We start from the raw sequence: 22,677 nt of genomic DNA, 5'->3' as shown, positions 1-22,677 counted from the left end.
CCTATTGGATGGATGGTGGATTGTCGTGATTCAAATTTAACAGAGATGTTTCCTTTTTTTTTTTTTTTCCAATGCTCAATTAGTGGATATTAACAACATATTACCATGAGAATTAAATAACATTAAAGCTATCGATAATTAGGCACAAAAGTAGAAAACAACTAAATCAGTACCTGAAAAGGAGAACCTATAATATCTATATATGAGCAAGCTACTCAAGAAAGAGAAAGATCTAACAACGGAGGAAATATTTAGCACAAACTTAAAACGGGTCCCTAGTGAGCAGACCTTTCGGCAAATTTTGACCCTTTACTCTCAGAAGCCCAGAAATGGTCTCCCTCCCTCCCTCTCTCTCTCTCTCTCTCTCTCTCTCTCTCTCTCTATATATATATATAGATAAACTTACCTTTGCCCGTTGATCCTCTCTTATGCTACCCTTTTCACCCCTCTTTCTCCTGCAACACTTTTTTGTGCCAAATGGGGTGTGTGTGTGTGTGTGTGTGTGAGAGAGAGAGAGAGAGAGAGAGAGAGAGAGGGAGAGAGATTAAGGCTGAAGGGTGATCTGATTGCTGTCGTTGAATGCTGCCTTTACATGGAAGCAATGGAGGTTGCCTCGAGAAGGAGCTAGCTAGCCTTGTTCAGAGCAGGCGCACGTGTAACCCAATGCCCAATGTCCACCTCGCTCTCTGCTAAATGATAAACCCTAAAACAGTCACCAAAAAATAAAGTGAAATAAAAAACCAGTATGCACTTTGCCCATACCCCCTCCATCCATCACCCATTTGCTTCCTGTAAAGATGTCGCCACCATTCTTGAAACCCTCCCATTTTGCACCTATTCCCAGTACTAGCTAGTATATACTAGAACCAACTGTATATCCTGCCTGGTGGTGTGAAAGAGATAATATATTTGGAGAATGATATATATATATATGTATGTATATTGAGAACCAAAATTCCGTAAATATACATATTTATATAAGTATTATTCTGATATTGGTGATGAGTACTATACACAGGAAGAAAAAAAGATAAGGAGATGGTGGGTTATTATCATATCCTTCTATAAGTGCCTGCTAGGAAATATATATATATATAATAGAATGGTAGGTTTCCTAAAAGTTGTCTTTTTAAGGTTGTTTCTCGAGTTATTATTTTGTGATGTACTAGAATAGGAAACTTACACAATGAACAACCAAAGAACAGTAGCAAAGCTGAAGGAGCCCAGAAAGATACCAAGCAAGTTACCTGCAGCAACAGAATTGCAATAGCAAATGGATTGACATATTGAACTGCAAAAGCAACCTAGTACTTGAGATAAAGGCAGTATGATCATCATCAAGCCCACCAAGAATTCATGATTTTGTACATCCCTCTTCAACCATAAACCAAACTGGTAACCAGCAGAGATATAATTAACAACTTTAACACAACTACTTGTAAGATAGAAGAAGAAGAAGAAGAAGAAGAAGAAGAAGAGAGCATGGTGAGAATGAGAAGAAGAAGAAAGCATGGTGAGAATGAGAAGAAGAAAGGCAACAAAGCCATCTCTGTAATTCAGTAAGGTGGGCGGCCAGTGCCCCAATAGGCTTCAGATGGCAACTGGTTCATGAGATTTGGAGGCAACCCATGAAAAAGGCCTGAATTTGGATCACCCATGAGTTGCTGCTGCTGCTGATTGGCTATACCACCCGGTGGCGGTGGCGATCCAAGTCCTCCACCGCTGCCCGGAGCCGAAACAGGCGGCTCTTCCTCCTCGAGGGGGAGGCGCTCATATGCTGCATTACCGAAGGAAGCCGCCATGATCACCACTGGACCGGCAGCCATGAGTGGACCGACCACGCTCCCGCCAACCACCTGGCCTTGGCCGCCAGCCAAGTATATGGTCAACCCGGAGGCCGCCGGCGGAGCAGGAGGCGGCAGAAACGAGCCGGAGAGAGAGAGGATTTCGAACCTTCCGTGCAAGGTCACCACCGCGCCCGGGGCCGAGGGCTGCCGGAGAGTGACATTAGCCACCGTGCCGGTGCCGCTCAGAATGCAAACCCCTCGTTGCCTTCTCGTCGCGAAATTGGACACACACTCCGAAATATCACATCCATTCGCCACTTCCATAACGTGCGATCTGAGAGCATTGGCGCTATCTCGGGTGATGATGATCGGCGGCTTCGGCTTGTTCTTGGATCCGGCGGGCCGGCCCCGGGGCCGCCGCCTCACCTCCCCTTCTCCTGCGACGGGAACCGATTCCTTGCTTTCTCCGACGGCGGCGTTAGTATTCCCAGTTGTGGTTGCGGCGGCGGAGGAGCTGTCGTCTCGTTCTTGCCTTTGCCCAAGGTTGAGGCCGCTTCCGCCCCGTACTTCATCTTCCACCGGAGGCTGCTGGTGGTGCTGGAAAAGAGCCGGGTGGTGAAGCTGGAGATCTCTGGTGTGAAACGGCGGTGGAAGAGGCCGACCCTGCGCCGCAACTGGATCCATCGCAAAATTCCTTCAAATCTTTTTGTGGATATTGCTTGTCTTAGATCTTCTCGCTGCTTTCCCTTCCGCGTTTGGGTGAATCAAGAGAGATGTATACTAACCTTGATCCGGAAAGAGTAGGGCGGTGTATTTGGCATCAGCCACGATTTTCAGCTGAAACAGCTGAACCAGCCATATCTCTTCGGTCCAATCTCATATGTGATTCCACTGTATATGAGCTTGACCTTGAGTTTTTCTAATTTGATGAAAAGGGTTCCATAGAAACGAAGAATATCAGAGCGAGAAAGAGAGAGGGGGGGGAGGGAGAGAGAGAGAGAGTTTGGGGAACCTTTTGAGTTGGAATTTGGGTTAGGGTTAGGTCAAGACTCGAAAAGAAAGAAAGTATAGGGGGGGGGGTTGGATGGATGATGAGTTTAGTCTTTGGTAAGACAGCGTGCGCGTGGGCGGTGGAAGGGGGGCCCCCTTCTTTCTCTCTTTTGTCTCTTACATCAAATTATATACAATTTTTTTATTTATTTTTTATGTGCCAATATTTTATTTTGTATAATATCGATTCATTATTCATTTTTTATTTCTTTTGTTTAGTAACTAATTAATGAATTATTCATTATTTTCTACTCCCAATAAGTAAAATTAATTAGTAAGTAATTAGTTTCAACATTAATTTATTGATGTAGAAAATACGTTTTTTTTTTTTCACACACATATATAGTTTCCATATAATAAATAAGTCAAAAAATAATTGATCATTTGATATTTTGACTGCACACAAATACCATTATATTCACATATATTATTAAAACCTCATGCATATTTCATATTAATATGTGTTGTTAATTCACAATTAATAAATCACCAACATCAACAGTACTTCATCTTCTCTCCCTACGATACACATGAATATATATATATATATAGACGATGATACAGTCCTTGATTTCATTTTGGTTGCTCTTCACAAACCCTTCTCTCCCTCTCCTCCCTATAAATTCTCCTTTGCCATGGTTTTGAGTTCCTCTTCCTTTCTGCTTGCTAACGGTATATACACATATTAACCCCATATATATATATATATATATATAGGTTAGGTAATCTGATGAAGGTGAAAGCAAAGCATCTGTTTGTTTGGTGAGGAATTAAAACTGATGAAAACCCAGTGATCTTCCAAGGCTTCTCTTAAATGGGTTCCATTGATTCTCATTCGATAATTTCCAAGCAGAAATTAAAAGAATGGTTGGGTGAGTGGCAGTTCGTCTTAGATCTCATTTATGTACGTCAGTAGCATGGAAACAGGGAATAGAAGGTCAAAAATAACGCTAAAACGCGGGGAGGTGGTTCTGAGAAGCTGAAAATGGGGGCTTAGAACTTCGTAATAGATTTGTTGTTGAGCGAGTAAAAGAAGAGCGTTACATGCAAGCCATCCAGTTTCTTCCGCTTTCTCTCATCATATATATATACATATACATGTAACAGACGCGGAGATTTCTTCTCCCTGGCCTATATATGCAAATTTACTGCTATGCAAGTTATTTTATATATATATATATGTGCAGAGAGAGAGAGAGAGAGAGAGAAGGGGGGGGGGAGCGCATGTGGGTCATTGGGAAATGGAGAGTCCTCCCAACAACGGGGTCAGAGGGTCAGGCCGTGTCTTCTGGGCGAAACGCCCCCCACGCCCTTCCTCTCTCCCCATGGATGCTCTATCAAGGTTCTGAGAAGTGTCTTCTTCCGTCAATTGCCATCGTGGCTTATATGTTTCTGATCTCTCTTGAATTTATTAATGAATTTTTAAAAGTTTCATAGAAAATTTTTACATAAGATATAATAGGAATCATTACATAGTCAAATATTTATAAAATACTTTCTAAAGTGACTCAAGTTATAAAAATTTGTGATCATATTATTTTAATGTTTTTAACTCAACTATAAAAATACATCGTTTTTTTCAATTATATATCCCTTCATCAAAGCTAGTGATTAATTAGAGAAAACTAACTTGTTTTAGTGTAGTTTTCCCAACCCTCTCCACAGAAGACACAGTTAATTATTAGTTGTCTCTTCCCATAATTAATTAGCAATTTGCACAAACATTAAATAATTATGCAACATGATATTAATAAACTATCAATTCTTTTTAGTAAATATATTAAGTATTTAAGATCTATATCCGATCCCATGCAAATTAAGTTTATTTTCAATTGATGCGACAGTAGTATTTTACAATATTTGTAAACTATTTTATTCATTATTATTTATGATCATATATATATAATCATTAACTGACAAGACACATAATTATATATATGTGTGTTTGTGTGTGTGTAAATTTTCTAAAATATTTATAATGTGCCAGAGCTTGCTAGATCGTTGATATGTAAAAGGGCAATGAATTGAGGAGACAAATGCATATTGGAGTTCAAAGTACAGATCTATAGCTACAAAAGTACGCTTTGACCCAAAGGAAAGCAACTTTCAAAAACATAATTAGTGCAAGATTGTTGATTTAAGGAAAAGATGTTTGTAAAATTCAACCTGGTCAACATATACAGTAACATGCACCTTTAGTATATTTCAAGCTGATCAGATCCATCCACATGTTGATGTCGTATTGACAAAGATTTAAGATGAGATGAATATAACTCTACTTTTGTCAATTAGTGTTTTTTATTATGCCAAGTAATCATTGAGAAAGTAATTTAGTCATAAGCATTACCAAGGATTGAAGATATTAACTACAGTTAACCCGAGGATTGGAGAAAGGTGGAGAAAGTAATTAAAAACATGAACAACCTCAACCCACAACTAGTACAGTGAATGAGAACTCAAAAGCGAAAAGATCTTAACATAGAAATCAATCTAGGATCAGCAGAATTGATAAGTTTGCAGATCAGCTCATTTGCATTTCCTTCATCATCGAATAGATTAATTAATTAATTAGCACTCAAAGAACAACCAATAGGAAAAAAACCAGCAGTTGCTATCACACCAGTCCAATTAACAGTCCAGTGAATCCGGGACCAATGTCCATATATAATTAAGGGGGAGCTACAGTAGGGTTCTTGCTAGAGTCATCCATAGAAAGAGATGATAATGACTTAAAAATTAAGGTCAATGCACTCTCTAGGAACTACTTACATGAGAAAAGGTTTGTAGCAAAGGAACGTACTTGTTAGCTTAATGAGTATATACTAGTTGCTAATGTGGTGCTCTGAGATCCTAGTTAAGCAAACCAAATTCATTTGCAACTAATGTCTGCATATTAGTAAGAATTTTTTTTTTCTGTTTTTTAATAAAAGCGAGATATTATTGATAAAGCTAACTACCCAAAGAAAGAACAACAAAACACCAAAGAAGGATGGATATCTTAGCCAAAGAAGAGCAATGTTTGCATATTAATGAGACTTTACTCTCTTAGGCTGCTTAATTAACACAAAACTCAGTGGAATCATCATAATTCAGTGCTCTTATATTATATGATTCAGTCAAAACTCAAGGGTGCATGTAATCGACTCTATTGACAAGAGGTTGACGAAAGAACGCTCCGAATATATACAATAGACTATATATTTAGTTTGTGTGCTATGAGCTTATATATAAATATATATATATATATAAATCTGCTTGAAGTGAAATTAAGGCCAACAAGAGCAAACAGAGAAGGGGTTAGACCCATATAGAAAGCGGTCAACAGAACAACAAAAGAGAAATTAAAGGGATCAAGCAACAAACATAAGAGTTAGATGCAACATTAATTGCTAAGGATTGAAAGGCTAGTCTAAAAGAAGTATTCATAGGATTCTTGGAGCTACTAGTAAAATGTAGCTTGATAAGCCCAGTTTGGGGCACTACAAAATGACGTGGGAGGGTCACAACCAACTAAAGGCAAAGAGATGATCTCAGGGGGCTAATGTCCATAGGACAAAAGAATCCACCAAATTATGCTTTCCCCATGACCACTTTGAGATAAGCTATGAGGTTGCATAAACAAATCAAAGTAACTTAACATTATAACATACATATGATGATCCCAAATAGAAAAATACACAAAAATACATAAAACCCTAATATTGCAAGACTATGCTCAATTATCTACCACGGAAGCTTTAGAAAAAATAAGGACACTAACCTTTCTCCAGTAACATCGACATCTGAATAGGAACCAAAAATGAAGAATAATGGATCAAGGTCAATCCTTAGCCTTCGATGCCTTAAGAGTGGTTAGGGCTTCATCATTGCTTTCCAAGGTCCCATGGTGGTGATGTAAATGGGGACTCCATGCGATCAAGAATAAATTCCATCTCTGGTAATTATCAGGTAGAGATTTTTAGATTTGAAATAGGAGATTTCTAAATTTGACACAAACAACAAATGCGATTAAGGGGTAAGATGGTTGATTTAGGGTTAGATGGGAACATTTTTTGGGGTAACCAAAAAAGAGGATCGAATGTGTGGCAAGGCCCATGGAAACAAATAAAGGGTTGAAAAACTATAGGATTTGGAGGAGAAAGGTAAGGATGACAAAGAAAAGTGAGCAAAGAACAAGGAAGGTGATTAAGGCCTAAAATGTTTGCATAACCAAACCAAAGTAGCTTAACATTATAACATACATGTGATGATCCCAAACAAAAAATATACAAAAATACATAAAAACCCTAATATTGCAAGATTATGCTCAATTATCTACCATGGAAGCTTTAGAAAAAATAAGGACACTAACCCTTCTCCAGTAATTACATTGACTCTGAATAGCTAGGAACCAAAAATGAATAACATGGATCAATTCAATCCTTGGCCTTCGATGTGATGAGAGGGATTAAGGATTTATCATTGCCTTTTAGGGTCCTGTGGTAATGATGTAAATGAGAACTCCTTGCGATCAAGAATAAATTTCATCTCTTATCGATAATTATCAAATAGAGATTTTTAGATTTGAAACAGGAGACTTCCAAAATTGACACAAATAAATGTGATTAAGGGGTAAGATGGCTGATTTAGGGTTAGATGGGAACATTTTTTGGGTAATCAAAAAAGAAGATCAAATGTGTGGCAAGGCCTGTGGAAACCAATAAATTGGGCTGAAGAAAGATAAGATTTGCAAGAGAAAGGTAAGGATAACAAGGATAAGTGAGCAAAGAATAGGGGATCGAGGTGATTAAGGCCTAAAATGCTCTCCCAATGACCACTTGGAGAGAAGCTTGATGACCGAGGTCATATAACCAAACCAAAGTAGCTTAATATTATAACATACATGTTATGATCCCAAATAAAAAATATAAAAAAATACATAAAAACCCTAATATTGCAAGACTATACTCAATTATCTACCATGGAAGATTTAAAAAAAATATATGAACACTAACCTTTCTCCAATAACATCGATGTCTGAATCGGATCCAAAAATGAAGAACATAGATCAAGGTCAATCCTTGGCTTTCGATGCATCAAGATGTTTAGGGCTTTATCATTGCTTTCTAGGGTCCCATGGTAGTGATGTAAATGGGACTCCATGCGATCAAGAATAAATTTCATCTCTAGTAATTATTAGGTAGAGATTTTTAGATTTGGACTTCCAAATCTGACACAAATAAACGCGATTAAGGGGTAAGATGGTTGATTTAGGGTTAAATGGGAACATTTTTGGGGGTAACTAGAAAAGAGGATTGAATGTGTGGTAAGGCCCATAAAAACCAATAAAAGGTTGAAGAAAGATAGAATTTGGAGGAGAAATGTAGGAATGACAAGGATGAGTCAATAAAAAAGGGGGAGGCGAGAAATAACAAAGGCAGAGAAAACAGGGGATGATCAATGATACGATGATCAACTAGAGCTAGAAACACAAGTGCTCGATGAATATCATGGAAACTATATTAATTAGTTTGTGTTATGACTATGATCGCGCACATATAAATAAAAAAATATAAAATTTCAAAATAAAATTCACCTTTTAAGGATGGCGCTTAGCATTTCTAATTTAACTTTTGAGTCTTTTAGGCAAGTTTTGGATAAAATTGAGTACTCTTGGCACAATAGTAAAATTGCACCTGTTCTATTATGTTTTGTAAGTTATTGATTCAAGTTACAAATAAACTTCATTTCTTTTAGTAAAATAAATAAATAAAAGTATTTTAAAAAAAACAAAAAAATAATATCAAAATTCCCATTTGCTTATATATATATAAGAATAGATATAAGTATTCAACTAATTAATTTAATCATGAGATGAAAGTAAGCAAGTATACCAAAACTTTGACCAAGAGAAATGTGTTAAAAAGACTTTTGCGTTCATTTACCCAATTAAAAATATGACTCGTACATCATGGTCAGACTTTGATTGAGATGTAATATATGTATTTTATTTTTATATAATGTGTATTAATTAAATATTATTTTTAATATTTAAATAATTTAATTTATTAATAATAAATATATTATATTTTAAAATATTTAACTAAACAACTAAATTATTTAGACGTTAAAAACAAGGCGGCAAAATAAATATATGTTGTTTAACAACAAAATGTACTCATGCACTTTAACTATTACCTTAATGATTAGTATTACCCTAATATTAAATATATTATTATGGGTACGTAGTGCTAATCATGTCCTTAACGAAATGGTTAACCTGTAGTAAATATATATTTTTTAGATATTATATATTTATTACATATTATTTTTTATTTCAAAACAATTGTATTAATTGGTAAAATTTTAAAAAACACTATATCTTTATGATCAACTGATAAAAATATTTTTGAGCTAAAAAAATATATTTATTATACTTTAATCAATACCCTTAAAATAATAATTAACATCTTATCATAAACATGTGTAAAAGTATTAAAAGTCTCTCCTTGTTTTCATCGAATATATATATATATATATATAGTAGCCAAATCTATAGTGAACCTACTTAGAAGGTGAAAGTGTTCTTTATATACATTATACATAATGTTAATTATTATTTTTAGGTTGAATTTTAATAAATATATCTTATTATTAAATAATGAGTATTATTTTTAATTCTAAAATCATTTTATTAGGTCATAGAACACATTACATTTATCATCAATTACTAAAATGACTTAAAATAATATATATTTTTAAAAATAAAATATATTTATTAAAACTTAACTATTATTTGCATCACCCTTACTTCATATATATTTTAGAAAAAAAACTCAATAAAAAAATGAAAACGATAGAACCCAATTGACAAATGACAAGGCCTTCAAAGGAACATAGGGAAATGTGAAATTTTATTTATTAATATAAGATAGAAAATTTAAATAATATACTATTCAATATTATTATATACATAATATATTAAATATAATTTTGAAATATTGGTAGCATTAAAAAAGGATAATAATGGTCAAGGGCAAATGTGATACGTCCAAGGGTGTGTGCACGTGCAGTACTGGGCACCTGCATTATGATGAAAATGGGCAGAGTGTGATCTGATGATGCTTGAATCGTCAGCTGCTCTCTCTCTCTGTCTCTCTCTCATCAGTCTGATTGCTTTCCGTTGAAGTAGTGATTTGATGTTTTCTACAGCCCTAAGCCTATTAAGGCGATGAAGAAGAAGAAGCACAAATACAAGTACGCTTCAAATACAAGTGATGTCTAATCTACTTCACATCCCACTTTGACGACTCCTCTCCTCTCCTCTCCTCTCCTCTCAACAACCATCAACTCACTTGTCACTTCCCACTCTTCTCTTCAAAATTTAGGATAAATGATTTAAGAGACTGTATCTGTATGATAACGTCAATAATATATTAATTTAAAAACAAAATCAAGAACCAATATATTAAAATATAAAGTTTATAGATATTTGAATCAGAAAGTCAAAGTTTTGGACCATCAATTTATTTTTATATCAATTTTATGTTGTTATTAAAGAGGTTATTAATTATTTATTTTTTATTTTTAATTAAATAACACAACTTAAAAAATAATAAATTGGTTGGGTTAGGTTAGTAATGCTTCATTTTCTTCAAAAATTTCTATACAACAAACATGACGAGTCAAATTAATTATTAAGTAATACAAATTAGTAGTAATGGTAAGAGGTGTTTATTGTTAGAGAGTGTCATATTTAAAATATAATTATAATTATTATTATATAAAAAAAACATGCCATTCTAATTAATCCTTTAATGTGTATAATAATAATAATAATAATAGGTCCCAAATTGGCATCTGTCTTAATAAAGAACAAAAGACATCTTCCTGTGAACAAGCATTTTAGCAAATAAAAAAGAATGAATTGAAGGGGTGGTAGAGGAGAGAATTGTAAGTCATGTTGGAGACGATCAGTATGGGTTCGATTCTTGAGGGAGGATATTTACTTTTTTTTAGAGAAGGACCTTGGTAGTGATATCGGTAGGTCCAACTTCAAACACTGATCAATCAGGCACATCCTGCAGTTTACCTAGTAGTAGCACTGAAGGGTCGGGGTTGTTATCCTCAGATTAGTCAAGTGCAAGCCTGGAACTAGATCATCAAAAAAAAAAAAAAAAAAGAATGAATTGATATGAATACTATAATATATCAACCTCAAGGTAATTGTTACTAATAAAACATAAGAAAAAGCTTTGGAATATCTTAATTTGTTATCCATGCAAGACTTAAATAGTGAATTAGGGAGACAAAAGGAAAGCGTTCGAAGTAGAGGGACCTAATAATGTTGTTTCTATTATAATTTAATTTTTAAGAAATTATATTAATATTTAATGTTGTTTCCAGGACTAATGTTCAAACTTTTATTGAGATGAGTTCATACACATATTTTAGTGTACCTTTTTTTTTCATAAATTTAACAAATCATTCGTAATATTTATTTAAAGTTACACTAATTAGCCATGTGTCTTTAAATGTGACACATATCTCCCTTTTACCCTTGGATATAAACAATTTTTCCCTCTTTGGTGGCTTGCAACTGGCGAAATCCCTTGGGAATGAAATCCTATCTTGCCCCGTCCAACCTTTCATAGAAAAGAAAGAGTTGAATTGATATATTTATCAAAATCCGTCGAGATTGATGGGGCTCGAACCCAATGCTTCTGCCTTGATAGGACGATGCTCTAATCAATTGAACTACAATCCCAGAGAGATAAGGGATATAGCAGAAAATGTGATCTTTTTTATTCCTTTGTATTAGGCATTCCGAAAGGACAAGAGATTTTACTATCTCATGGTATAGGTGTCAAAAGGGCCGGCCCGGCCCGGCCCGGTCCGGCCAGAGTCGGCCCACGGGCTTTTTAAACGGGCCGGGCCGGCCCTTTTACTAAAAGGGCCGGGTCGGGCCCGAGCCCTTTTATCATTGATAGGGCCCGGCCCGGCCCACGGCCCCCCTACAAAGGGGCTGGGCCGGGCCGGGCCGGGCCAGCCCATGGGCTAGAGGGCCGGGCCGGGCCCTTAGCCCACGGGCCTAACGGGCCGGGCCCGGTGGGCCCGGCCCTTTTTTTTCTTTTTTTTTAAATAATTTTTTTAAAAATAATACACATAATATATACATATATAAAAATTAATTTGTTTCTTTTTAAAATATTTTCTATCTTAATTCTTAAGTTTTAAATATTATTTCATTAATTTATATTCCTTATAATTTTTTTTGTGAATTGATATGAAAAATAATGTACATATCAAAAGGAGAATGTTTATTTATAATTTAAATATATAAAAAATTTAACTTCAAAATTTTAAATAAATTAATTGATGGTTATTATTTATATATATTGCGAAATTAAATTTTTTAATATCCAATATCAATAATTACTAAATAATAACAAAATTAAAAAAAAAATGAGTAAGGGCCTTACTGGCCCATAAGGGCCTCATGGGCCCGGCCCATAAGGGCCCAATGGGCCACGGGCCGGGCCCTTAAACGGGCCGGGCCGGGCCGGGCCGTGGGCCCAATTTCTTTGGCCCAGCCCGGCCCCCCAATGGGGGCCGGGCCAGGCCCGGCCCGTATGAACAGTAACGGGCCGGGCCAAAGCCCGGCCCGTCACGGGCTGGGCCGGGCGGCCCGCGGGCCGCCCGACCCTTTTGACACCTCTATCTCATGGTAGATTGGCAAATTATTGGGCTAAGTTAGATTTGAACTAGCGTCAACATGTTGTCAAGGAATTTATAGTCTGTCCCCATTAACCACTTGAGCATCAACCCTTGGAAGAATCCAATTTCAACTTATTAATAATCCATGATCAATTTCCTTGCATAGTACCCTACTCCTAGGGGAAGTTGAATCTCCATTGTCTCCTTGAAAGAGAGATATCATGAACCACTAGACGATGGGGGCACACTTGCCTGACTACCATCATCAACCACGAACTCCCAAGTTCTATCTCTCTCAACCAAAAAACTCATCATGTGGTGGGGTTTTTTGTTGGGTTCAATTTGGTAAGTAGTGTTTCTTTTTATCAAAAACCATTGGTGGTGATGGGTTTTCAACGAAATCTCACCAAAAACCCAACTCTCTATCTCTCTTTCCACCAAAGAATTCAAATCTATAAAACTCAATTCTTTCTTTCTTTCTTTCTCTATTTTTTTTTTTAAAGATTGGAAATTGAATTTTCAATCAAAAAATATCTAGAACCCAAATGATGAGAGTTTATAACCAAATTGAATGATCTAGGTGCAATTTCAAGCAAACTCATTCCATTTTCAACAAATACAAAAGACCATGAGGATGAACACCATTTGGGTTTCGACAATGAGACCAAATATATCCTATCTTTCTTGTGTGATTATTCTAGTAAGTATTTCAGGATTGGTTGCACAATAGTGAACTTTGAATGACCAAAACTAGCATAATTTGTAGGACTTCTATTAATCTGTCGATTGATATATTGCAGATGGTGCTTGTTTTCAAGCTAAGGAGTCTTTGTTGTCTTGTTGATTATCTTTTGGCCTCTACTCATGACAAGATTTCTTTAGTTGTTTGGTAATTTTGCCTCTTTGGTTTGTTGTGAAACCTGGGATATGCCCCTGTTAAAGCTATAAACGCTTTGTGATACTTTTGCTTGATACAATTTTTGTTTACACAAAAAAATTAATTAACATATTATAAATATATTCTCAAGTGTTGTGTCAAATGGGTCTAGGTAAAACTCATTCTTAAACAACATAACAACCCAATAACTTGACGATGTGAGACAAATACAACTTCAACACCCTCCCTACGCGTAGTATGCAAATACATATGAACAAGGTCCAAACCCAACACTACAAACAAAAACCTGCTTTAATACCATGTCAAATGGATCTGTGTAAAACTCACTTCAAAAAGTTAACTTAGAGGAAGAGAATGCTCAAACTACATATAAACAACATAACAATCTAGTAATTTAGCAACGTGAAACAAATACAACTTCAACCTATTATCGATTCTATATATTGGGATCATGGCAACTAGATTTCTCCCCACACCAAATAGATAAATATGCGTTACATGGGTGAACAAAATTTGGAGAACCCCTAATTTGTAAATCATTAACATTTTAAATAAATTTTAAATTCAAAATACCACCTCATTAAAAGGGAAATTTAATTCAATGGGCTTCCGGGCAATATACTACAAAGTGAGGCCATGACCGATTGTGGGAGAATATAATTTTGGTGAAGGCAAGTACATTATTAAGTAATAATGAGAAGCTCATAAAACAAATTGTAAAATATTGAAGAACCTTAGCAAAATGATGTGCTATTATTCTTACGAGTCAAAGAAAAGATTGGAAACAAGGTTTAAGTTCCCAAGAAGGTGTGCAATGAATGGCATCAATGTGTTTCTTAAAAGAAACACCCCAAGAAAGAGAGAGAGAGAGAGAGAGAGAGGAGGTGGTGGTGGAAAGGTTAAAATTTTCTTTCTTTCGATGATAATTATGTTGAGGATGGAAGTTTTATTTTCTTTTCTTTTGATAATCTTGGGGTTGGAGAGAGAGAGAGAGAGAGAGAGAGCATGAAGGGAGGAGGGGTGGGGTTGCCTAGTGCTTTGAGAAGCCACGAGAGGGTTTGACCAAATTGTGGGGAGTGTGCTGTTGAATACGAAACCAGGCCGTGTGGGCGTGAATGAAGAAGGTTTGGGTGGTGGGCCGCCGCCGCCTGCGGCTGAGCACGGTGCCCTTTCTCTGGCATTCACATCCCCGTCTAATCGGATGTCCCTGGATGATTTTTAGGTTGCATTCTGTACGAGAACGGAAGATGTGTTAAATTAGTCATTAAATTATAAAATAATTAAATATGTCTTTGAATTTTATAAATAAAATTACGTTAGTTAATTATTAAATAATTTTTTATTTTAACGTCGTTAAATGACAGTTTAAGTCTCTTCAAATTTAGTAATTTATTTGATTTATTTTAAAATTCATTAGTTAATTTCGCACTTCACCCTAAAAAAGTAAAAGAAAAATTATGACCAAAACTACAATAAAATATAGCCATCAATGCAATAGTAGTCAAAACGTATCAAAATGGAGATAGATCCATAAAATCCCAACAAATAAACTTTGTCTATTCTAATCAATGACCCATTGATAGTCCTAAAAACACGGATAGTAGTCTATAAAAGACTATATAAAATAAATAAAGGGTCCCTAAAACATATGATAGTGATTGGTTAAGATATTGAGAAAATGCTTTTGGGATAGGTGGAAAAATGGCATTCGAAATGATTTTAGGAATGAAATTTCCCTTTTGAATTGATCTAAGAAAGATAAAAGTAAACCCCATTAACAATTAAAATTATTTCTAGGCTGTTTTCGGCAATTTTTATATCTTGAACGAAAAAAATTATAACGACTTGTATTAGTTGTAGCATTTATAAATGTCAAATATTCAAATCATATTAAAGAAAAAAAATAATTTGGCCCCTGAATTTTTCAATTTTGGTCAATTCAGACCTTGATTTTTTTTGGGGGGGGGGGGTTTAAATTCACTTTGGAATTTTTTAGAACTATTTACTTTGTCCCTAAAATTGCTAGTTTTTTTTTTTCTCAAATTCACCCTAAATTAAACTATTTTAAAAAGTTCATAGATGAATTTAAACTAAAAAATAAAAATCTAAATGAACTAAATTCAAAAGTTTATGTACTAAATGTTAACCAAACATTAATAAACACATTAACACACTCAATTCTCAAAATATTACCTTTTGGCATTGCTTTTACAACACAACACAACACCAAAAAAACGTAGAGTAATATTATTCATCTCTAGTAGTGATGTAACCACTCATGTAAACTGTATAATTAGCATAAAAAAATTATTTAAAATATAAAAATAAAATCTTTTGAACACCCTTTCATCTTTCTCAGACAAATTATACAGTCTACATATAATGTCACATCACCAATATTCATCTCTACTAAAAATAAATAACATTACTCAAAAATAGCAATCAAAAGACAATGCACCACATCAATACCAAATAGTCCTTATATCTAAGTTACTTAAAAGGCCATCTCATTGCACTTGTTTTTTTTTTTTTTAAATAAAAACTAAAAATTGGCAACTCTGTTAAATATTGGACCCTAGATGGTCAATGTCATGCATTCCATAAGGTTAAAGGGAAAATGAATCAAGTAAACCATCTCAAGGGACTTCTAGTACGTAAAGTTTTCTTAAATATATTATTATGAAGGGCAATAATTCGTTATTTGATGAGGATTCTAATTCAATTAGATTTGTAGATAAAATGTTCATTTTATCCTCATCATCACTAAAAATACTGTTCACAAAAACAAACATGAAGTGAGTATTACTCACTCATCTAATTGAATTAATTAATGCACTACATCAAACAATAAATCATTACTTTATTTTAAATGGGAACATGCATGATATATGTTGGTATATTCACTAATATAATATAAAATAAATCAAAAAAATAAAATGAATTGGGGGTGGGGTGTATCCTCATCCAACTGACTGGCTCTTATCTTACATCCTTGAATGTAATGCAATGCAAAGCAAATACATGGAATCGGAATTTAATTAGGCATCCATGGAACCATCTCAAGCTTTCTTTCTCATTATTGGTTAGATGGTACCGACAAACTGGCGGATGCACTGAAATTCATGAACTCATAATGCTTCAATACCATCGACTACTACACCACCACTGCATATCATCATTTTGGGTACTTTAATGCCCCGCAGCTAAAGAAATTAATAAATAATTTTGATTTCAACCAGTCGTCTAAATGATTTCTTTACTTTCAAATGTAAAAATATCGCAACGTTTGGTGGATATATTAAAACATCAATTCATGAGTTAGTTTTAAAATTGTGTCCCTTTTTAGTCATAAGTAAGAGTGAGTGAAATGTGGATTTTCCAGATTTGGCTCATTAATTTGATTTGATTGATGAATGTTTGGTACTGTTGGTGGCCATGCACTTAATAATCGATATTCCAATTGTTATTTCAAATGTTTCTTGAGCCAATTGGAATACATCTAAATGGCATTTGATACATAAAAGGTTTCTAATTCCATATTTTTGGTATCATTATTACTTAAATATGAGTTTACTTCTCGATATATAGATAAATAAATAAATACGTAAAAGTATTTTAAAGTTTAAAGAAGATCAAACAATGAACAAAGCAATTAACTTTGATCGAGAAATGACCATTAATTCTTTTATTTGACCTTAATTTACCCACAAAACTATTTTAGAAACCCAATAAGATGTCATTCCGTAGGCCACTGCCCTAATTGTCATTCAACTATTATATCTAATCTTTCTTTCATATGTTTTTCAAGAAAAAAAGATTATTGGGTTTCCAAAATTAAGGCAAGATATATGCACTCACAAATTCCATAAGTAAATATATATATATACACATAAATAAACAAAATAAATCCTTAATTTTGAAGAAAATTACTCATATATAAGTTAAATGTTATGAACGATACTATAATATAAGGTTTTCGAGAAAGACGAAGTCAGAAAGAAAAAAAAATGATTAAAATCATAAAAAACTCGCCATGCTTATCTTAATCAACTCCCCGATTCATTAAACAAATCAAACCCATTACCTTCTCCCAATAAAGAATTATATCATGAAGCCAATCTAGGAAAAGCATGGTCCACTACCAAGAAACACCACCATTACCTTCATGTGATGAGCACCTAATAAGACTTGGAATCCAACACAAAGTTGCATGTTGCATCCCATTTCTTCTTCTGTCCAATAGGTAGCTTTCTTATAAATTATTTTGTGTCTTCCAGATATTACATTAATTGAAAATTTTACTATTTTAAAACTAAAGAAATGTTTCATTTATTCTTTTAGATATATATATATTTATGAACCACTAATGAAATATTATCATGATAAAGTTAAATTTAAATATAATCACCTGAACTCCTAAAAATATTTACAAATTTAATTATCCTTATTTCTAACAAGTGACAACATTTCATGAATTTAAGACACCTAAATTCTTTAGTAATGTTGATGTCTTAAAAATATAAAATAAGTTTTTAGTCACTTTCTGGTGGAGTTAATTAATGCAAATTGCATTGGAATTTGGGACTTCTTTAGGGCCTAAACAGCCGACCAAATTGAGGTCACCACGTGATCACTGATGGGGATTGGTTTGGAATCAATCTGGTCATCTCTCCACCCAGTTGCTGCTCCTCCCACCCTCTTTAATTAATTTCAAATCAAATGCTAATGCAATTGGCTGCCATTATGTCAACTGTTTGCTTTCACATAGATTTTGGATTGATCCGAGATTAAGTTGTCTCCTCCATTGATTAATTAGTACTAATTTTTTAGTTGTTGCAAGCATCAAGTCACTTTCATCTTTCTAAGCGAAGGGGTTGTGTTTGTTCACAGTGAAAGTAATAACACAAAAAAATATATGAAGTTAACTAAGTCATTCTCTACAACTTTATATAATTCTTTGAATGGGAGGATGGTTAACAATTTAATATAAATTTATAAAAATAATATTAATGTGTAAAAGTCCCTAACAATTAATTGATACTGACCTAAAATAACAGTTGGGCCATGGATGATTGAAAGTCAGTCATTTGACTTAAAATCATAGAGAGAGAATGCTCTATGAGAGAAAGACTATCTAAGATGAAGCAATTTGAGAACAAGAGCATGCAAGGGAACAAAGAATCTGCTATTGGACCTTAGGCCTGTACTAGTTTTGTAGTTAAGGAGGGGTTTGATGCTTGTAGGAGTGGAAAGCGTTGTTGGAATGGTTAGGTCAAGACATTAGGTCTGAAAAAACCCACATCTATTGAGCACAGTTTTGGTGCCACTTTATCCAATTTTACTGATCATTTTCCTTATTTGACATTATTAACATCTTAAAATGATTATCTTAATTTCAAAATATTCAAAAAGTTAATCTACTAATCATTTTTCATATTCCTAACAACGTTAGATGGGGCAGTAGATGGAGCAGCAATGCAATGATGTATATATCCATAAAATCCTTTCATGTATAAATACATCCCTTTGATGGTTTTTCTCAAAAGTCACAACACAGTCGATTGATCGATATTTGTTGAAATTCTACAAAGTCTCTAGTCCTGGATCAATCAAAATGATATGGCAATTTAATCCAAAAGATTTCTAATTTCATATATATGCTATCTGATATCTGGCCCTAGTCAACTAATTAAACAGAGAGTGCTTATACTATTACTTAAAATTAGAATAGCAACCCTCTGGAGTCACCTCCTTGATTGGTTGGGTTCTTCTTCTTACCTTCTAACCTTTGATGATGTGTCTGTTTCTTTTGTTTCCAGGTCGATCTCAGAATTTCTCTTTTTTACTTTATTGGCTCCAGGCATCAGGCATCCCATTCCATGTACTTTATGTTGGCCTCTAACCTTAAATTCTAATTCAACAGAAATAATAGAATAGCAGTTGGAAACATCTATATATGTCTATGTTAAGTAAGAACTCAAAAAACAATGGTTTGCCTGCCCTTTTGGAATTTTCAATTGTTATTTTAAACAGCAGGCATAAAGATTTGGGTAGTTACAATTGATTGCATCAGACTATACTAGGAATTCGTTATAATTAAGGAAAAGTTATCAGTATATATTTTAATTACCCATCAAGTTAAACAATTTATATAAGCTTTATCTTCCTTGCCAAAAACAAAACAGAAAAAATAAACTTTATCTGTCCGGCATTGGTTTGATGTACATGAAGAATATATGTATATATAATCTGTCTCTAATCATTATAAGTTGAGGAATTGTTTAATTATATGCTCCTTTAAACACTACTCTAAAAGATGTTTCATTTCATGTCTTGTAACATTAATATACAAATAACCATATGATATGAGGAGACCAGAAAGGAAAACACAATTAAACCTAATATTTAAAGCAGTTCAAAGAAAACAAAATGATTGCAGACAACAACATTACATGTTCTTTGCTATAATTAATATATAATCTTGATTATTGAATGCAGCAAATTGAGGTTTTTGTGCTTACTTTAGAATAATACTCATTGTTGGACAATGGAATGGATCAACCCACTTGGAATTAATAATATAGAAAATATAATTATATATGTATATAGCTATTGGGATTGTTTTCTTGACATGCCCAAGAAAACAACAATATATTTTTTTTCTAAATAAGCATAGGTTTCATATTGAAAAGCTGCAATTTTTTTTATTAATAATAGTTCTGTCTTCTGTTCAGATAAAATGGGAGCCCAGATACTTGATTGGAAGGTATGCTTTGATGTCCGGCCAAGTTGCTCTTTTCCTTACTGTAATTATTAAGTTTTAATTGGTTTCACTTTAATTCTCTCAAATTAATTTTGGACTGTCATTCGACCAAATAATTTGCAATTACAGAGCAAAGTAATTAGCTGCCCAAAAACATCTTCAGATTCGTCTTTTGATGCCTAAGTCGGTTATGATATTAATAAAATGACGTATGTGTGAAGTCAAGAATGAAGAATATTTATTAAATTATAAGAATGCTGGATCCTTTAATGATTTTCAAGTTTTATACCCACTCTCTAGGTTGATGGTACCAGCCTTCTAACTGCTTTCCTTTTGATTTACAGAAATACTATTATATTTTAGCATAAGCCATTCTTAACTAATATTGTTGATATTATTGATGATCCAACCTCATGGGTGAGATTACAGCTAAATCTAATTTCAACTATACCCCATGATCCTTTGGTAGTATTGACTTATTTAAAAAACAATGACTAATTTGAGGAATAAATAGAAAGAAAGAAAATCAGAAAAACACAAGAGCTTGTTTCCTTAGTAATTAAATTAATAACTTACAAATACATAATAGCTGTAACATATGCCATCAAATGAAAAATTTACACATATATTTAGTTTAGATCATGTCATGTGCACATTTAATATTGGCGTGATAAGTTTTTATAGAAAAATTATAATTGAATAAAAAATTAGCAACAATTGATTTTAGTGTATATATATATATATATATATATATATTTTGGAATTGAAGATTTCAAAAAGGCTACCAAATTCATCTTTAATGGCTTTTAGTTAAATGTTACAGATAAATGGCGACTTAATGCTTTAAAAATTACAGCTGGCCACTGGAAAGTAAAAAGTAAAAAGTAAAAAAAAAATTAAATTCATAATAAAAGATTGTAAAGGTATTAGTATCAAAATTTGAGATAGAATTAGAATGTTTAGAATAATAAAAGTTTTGTAAAAATAGCGTTTGCCATTGCCGTAGATAATTCAGGAGGATTTATTTATGGGCTTTTTGTCGATGACTGTCAAAACCAAGCCCAAGCCCAAGCCCAAACCTTCCTCCAGTGGCCCAGAAACCAAGTCATTTACACACTGAATGAATATAGAGGAAATCACAGAAAATTTGCACGACCGTGAGTGAGTGTTTTTGTTGTGAAACTACATATATCTAGAATATATCTTATTTTGCTGATTAATTTTCTTCTTCTTGTGCCCTTGAGATTTGGGGTCTCAATTTAAATCTGATATTTAGTCATATTATTAGAAGATGACTCTCTTATTTGAAATAGAATTCATATGAGTGTAAATGAATGAATTTTCCCCTTCATTTGATATGTCATCTCTCACACAAGTACACTTACTTGGTTCTTATTACCTCTCTGCTCCAGACAAGAAGTTCACATGGGTACATGAAAACTCAAGACAATGTGGGCTGCTGCTTTAAGCTTACATAAAAATCTTTCAACTTTATCCAAATAATAGAAGAAATGAAAGGGAAGTTGGGGGAAAGCTCATTAGATATTTTTGCAGTGTTGCAGCAAAAGAAAAGGACAGTTCCATCTGCCTAATAATTATTTACGGACGCCGGACGCCGGACGCCGCTTCCTCCTCCTCCTCCTACTACTACACAAACCAAAGGAACAGTCAACAGTTTACGTACACCCAATACAACACAAACACTACACTGATAACTAAATTAAATTCCAATCCTCACAAAGGCTCAAGCTGCCATCATCATCATCATCGACCTGAACTCCTCGAAATCCACGAACCCATCGCCATCCTTATCCACCCCTTTGATCATTTCTCGGCACTCTGTCAGGCTGCACCTCCGGCAGATTCCCAGGCCCACCAGAACCCTCTGCAACTCTCCCGCCGATATGAAGCCGTTCCTGTCGGCGTCGAAGACCAGGAAAGCGTCCACCAGGCCGCTTTCCAGTTCGTTGCCCTCCTTGTCGTCGAAGCTCACGACCTTGGTGAAGTCGTCGAAGTTGACGAAGCCGTCGCCGTCGCCGTCCATTTCAGAAACCATGACTTGGGCTTCGGCGGCCGCGGCGGAGTGGTCGTGGCCCAGGCGGAGCAGGACTTGGCGCAGCTCCAGAGGGGAGATCTTGCCGTCGCCATTGGCGTCAAAGAAGTCGAAAACTTGTCGGAGCTGGTTGGAATCGGAGAGGAGGCTACCCTCGGGCTTCGTTTTCTTGCGTTGCCTGAGCCTGCGGCGCAAGGCCTTGAGCTGTTGAACTGTTTTGGTCAAGCAAGTACAGAAAGGATCGGCCATGGAGAAGAGAGGGAGAGAGAGATTGGTGTTGGAACTGTAATAGTGAAGGGAGGAATTGGATGATAAAAACTGAACAAAAAATGGATGAAAAGTAGAGAAGAAGAAATAGAAGAAGAAAGAGAAATGAATGACTGAATGAATGATTGGGTAGCTGTAGGTGCCACTGCCAGTCATAACAAGT

The 22,677-nt window shown here is 34.6% G+C and overlaps 2 protein-coding genes across 2 annotated transcripts; both read right to left on the bottom strand.

The window, feature by feature from the left end:
• Window positions 1-1,286: 1,286 nt before the first annotated feature.
• LOC127801250 (AT-hook motif nuclear-localized protein 22-like) lies at window positions 1,287-2,843 on the bottom strand. The gene has a single exon (XM_052336187.1). It carries the CDS (start codon window positions 2,469-2,471, stop codon window positions 1,557-1,559), a length of 915 nt encoding a protein of 304 aa, XP_052192147.1. The 5' UTR covers window positions 2,472-2,843; the 3' UTR covers window positions 1,287-1,556.
• An 18,726-nt stretch (window positions 2,844-21,569) lies between these two features.
• LOC127802408 (probable calcium-binding protein CML23) lies at window positions 21,570-22,677 on the bottom strand. Its single transcript, XM_052338199.1, has one exon. It carries the CDS (start codon window positions 22,668-22,670, stop codon window positions 21,939-21,941), a length of 732 nt encoding a protein of 243 aa, XP_052194159.1. The 5' UTR covers window positions 22,671-22,677; the 3' UTR covers window positions 21,570-21,938.

This window comes from Diospyros lotus, chromosome 5 (assembly GCF_014633365.1).
Source record: "Diospyros lotus cultivar Yz01 chromosome 5, ASM1463336v1, whole genome shotgun sequence".
In the NCBI taxonomy this organism is placed as follows: domain Eukaryota; kingdom Viridiplantae; phylum Streptophyta; class Magnoliopsida; order Ericales; family Ebenaceae; genus Diospyros; species Diospyros lotus.
Note: the sequence above shows the minus strand (reverse complement) of the source record. Positions and strands in the feature narration are given on the sequence as shown.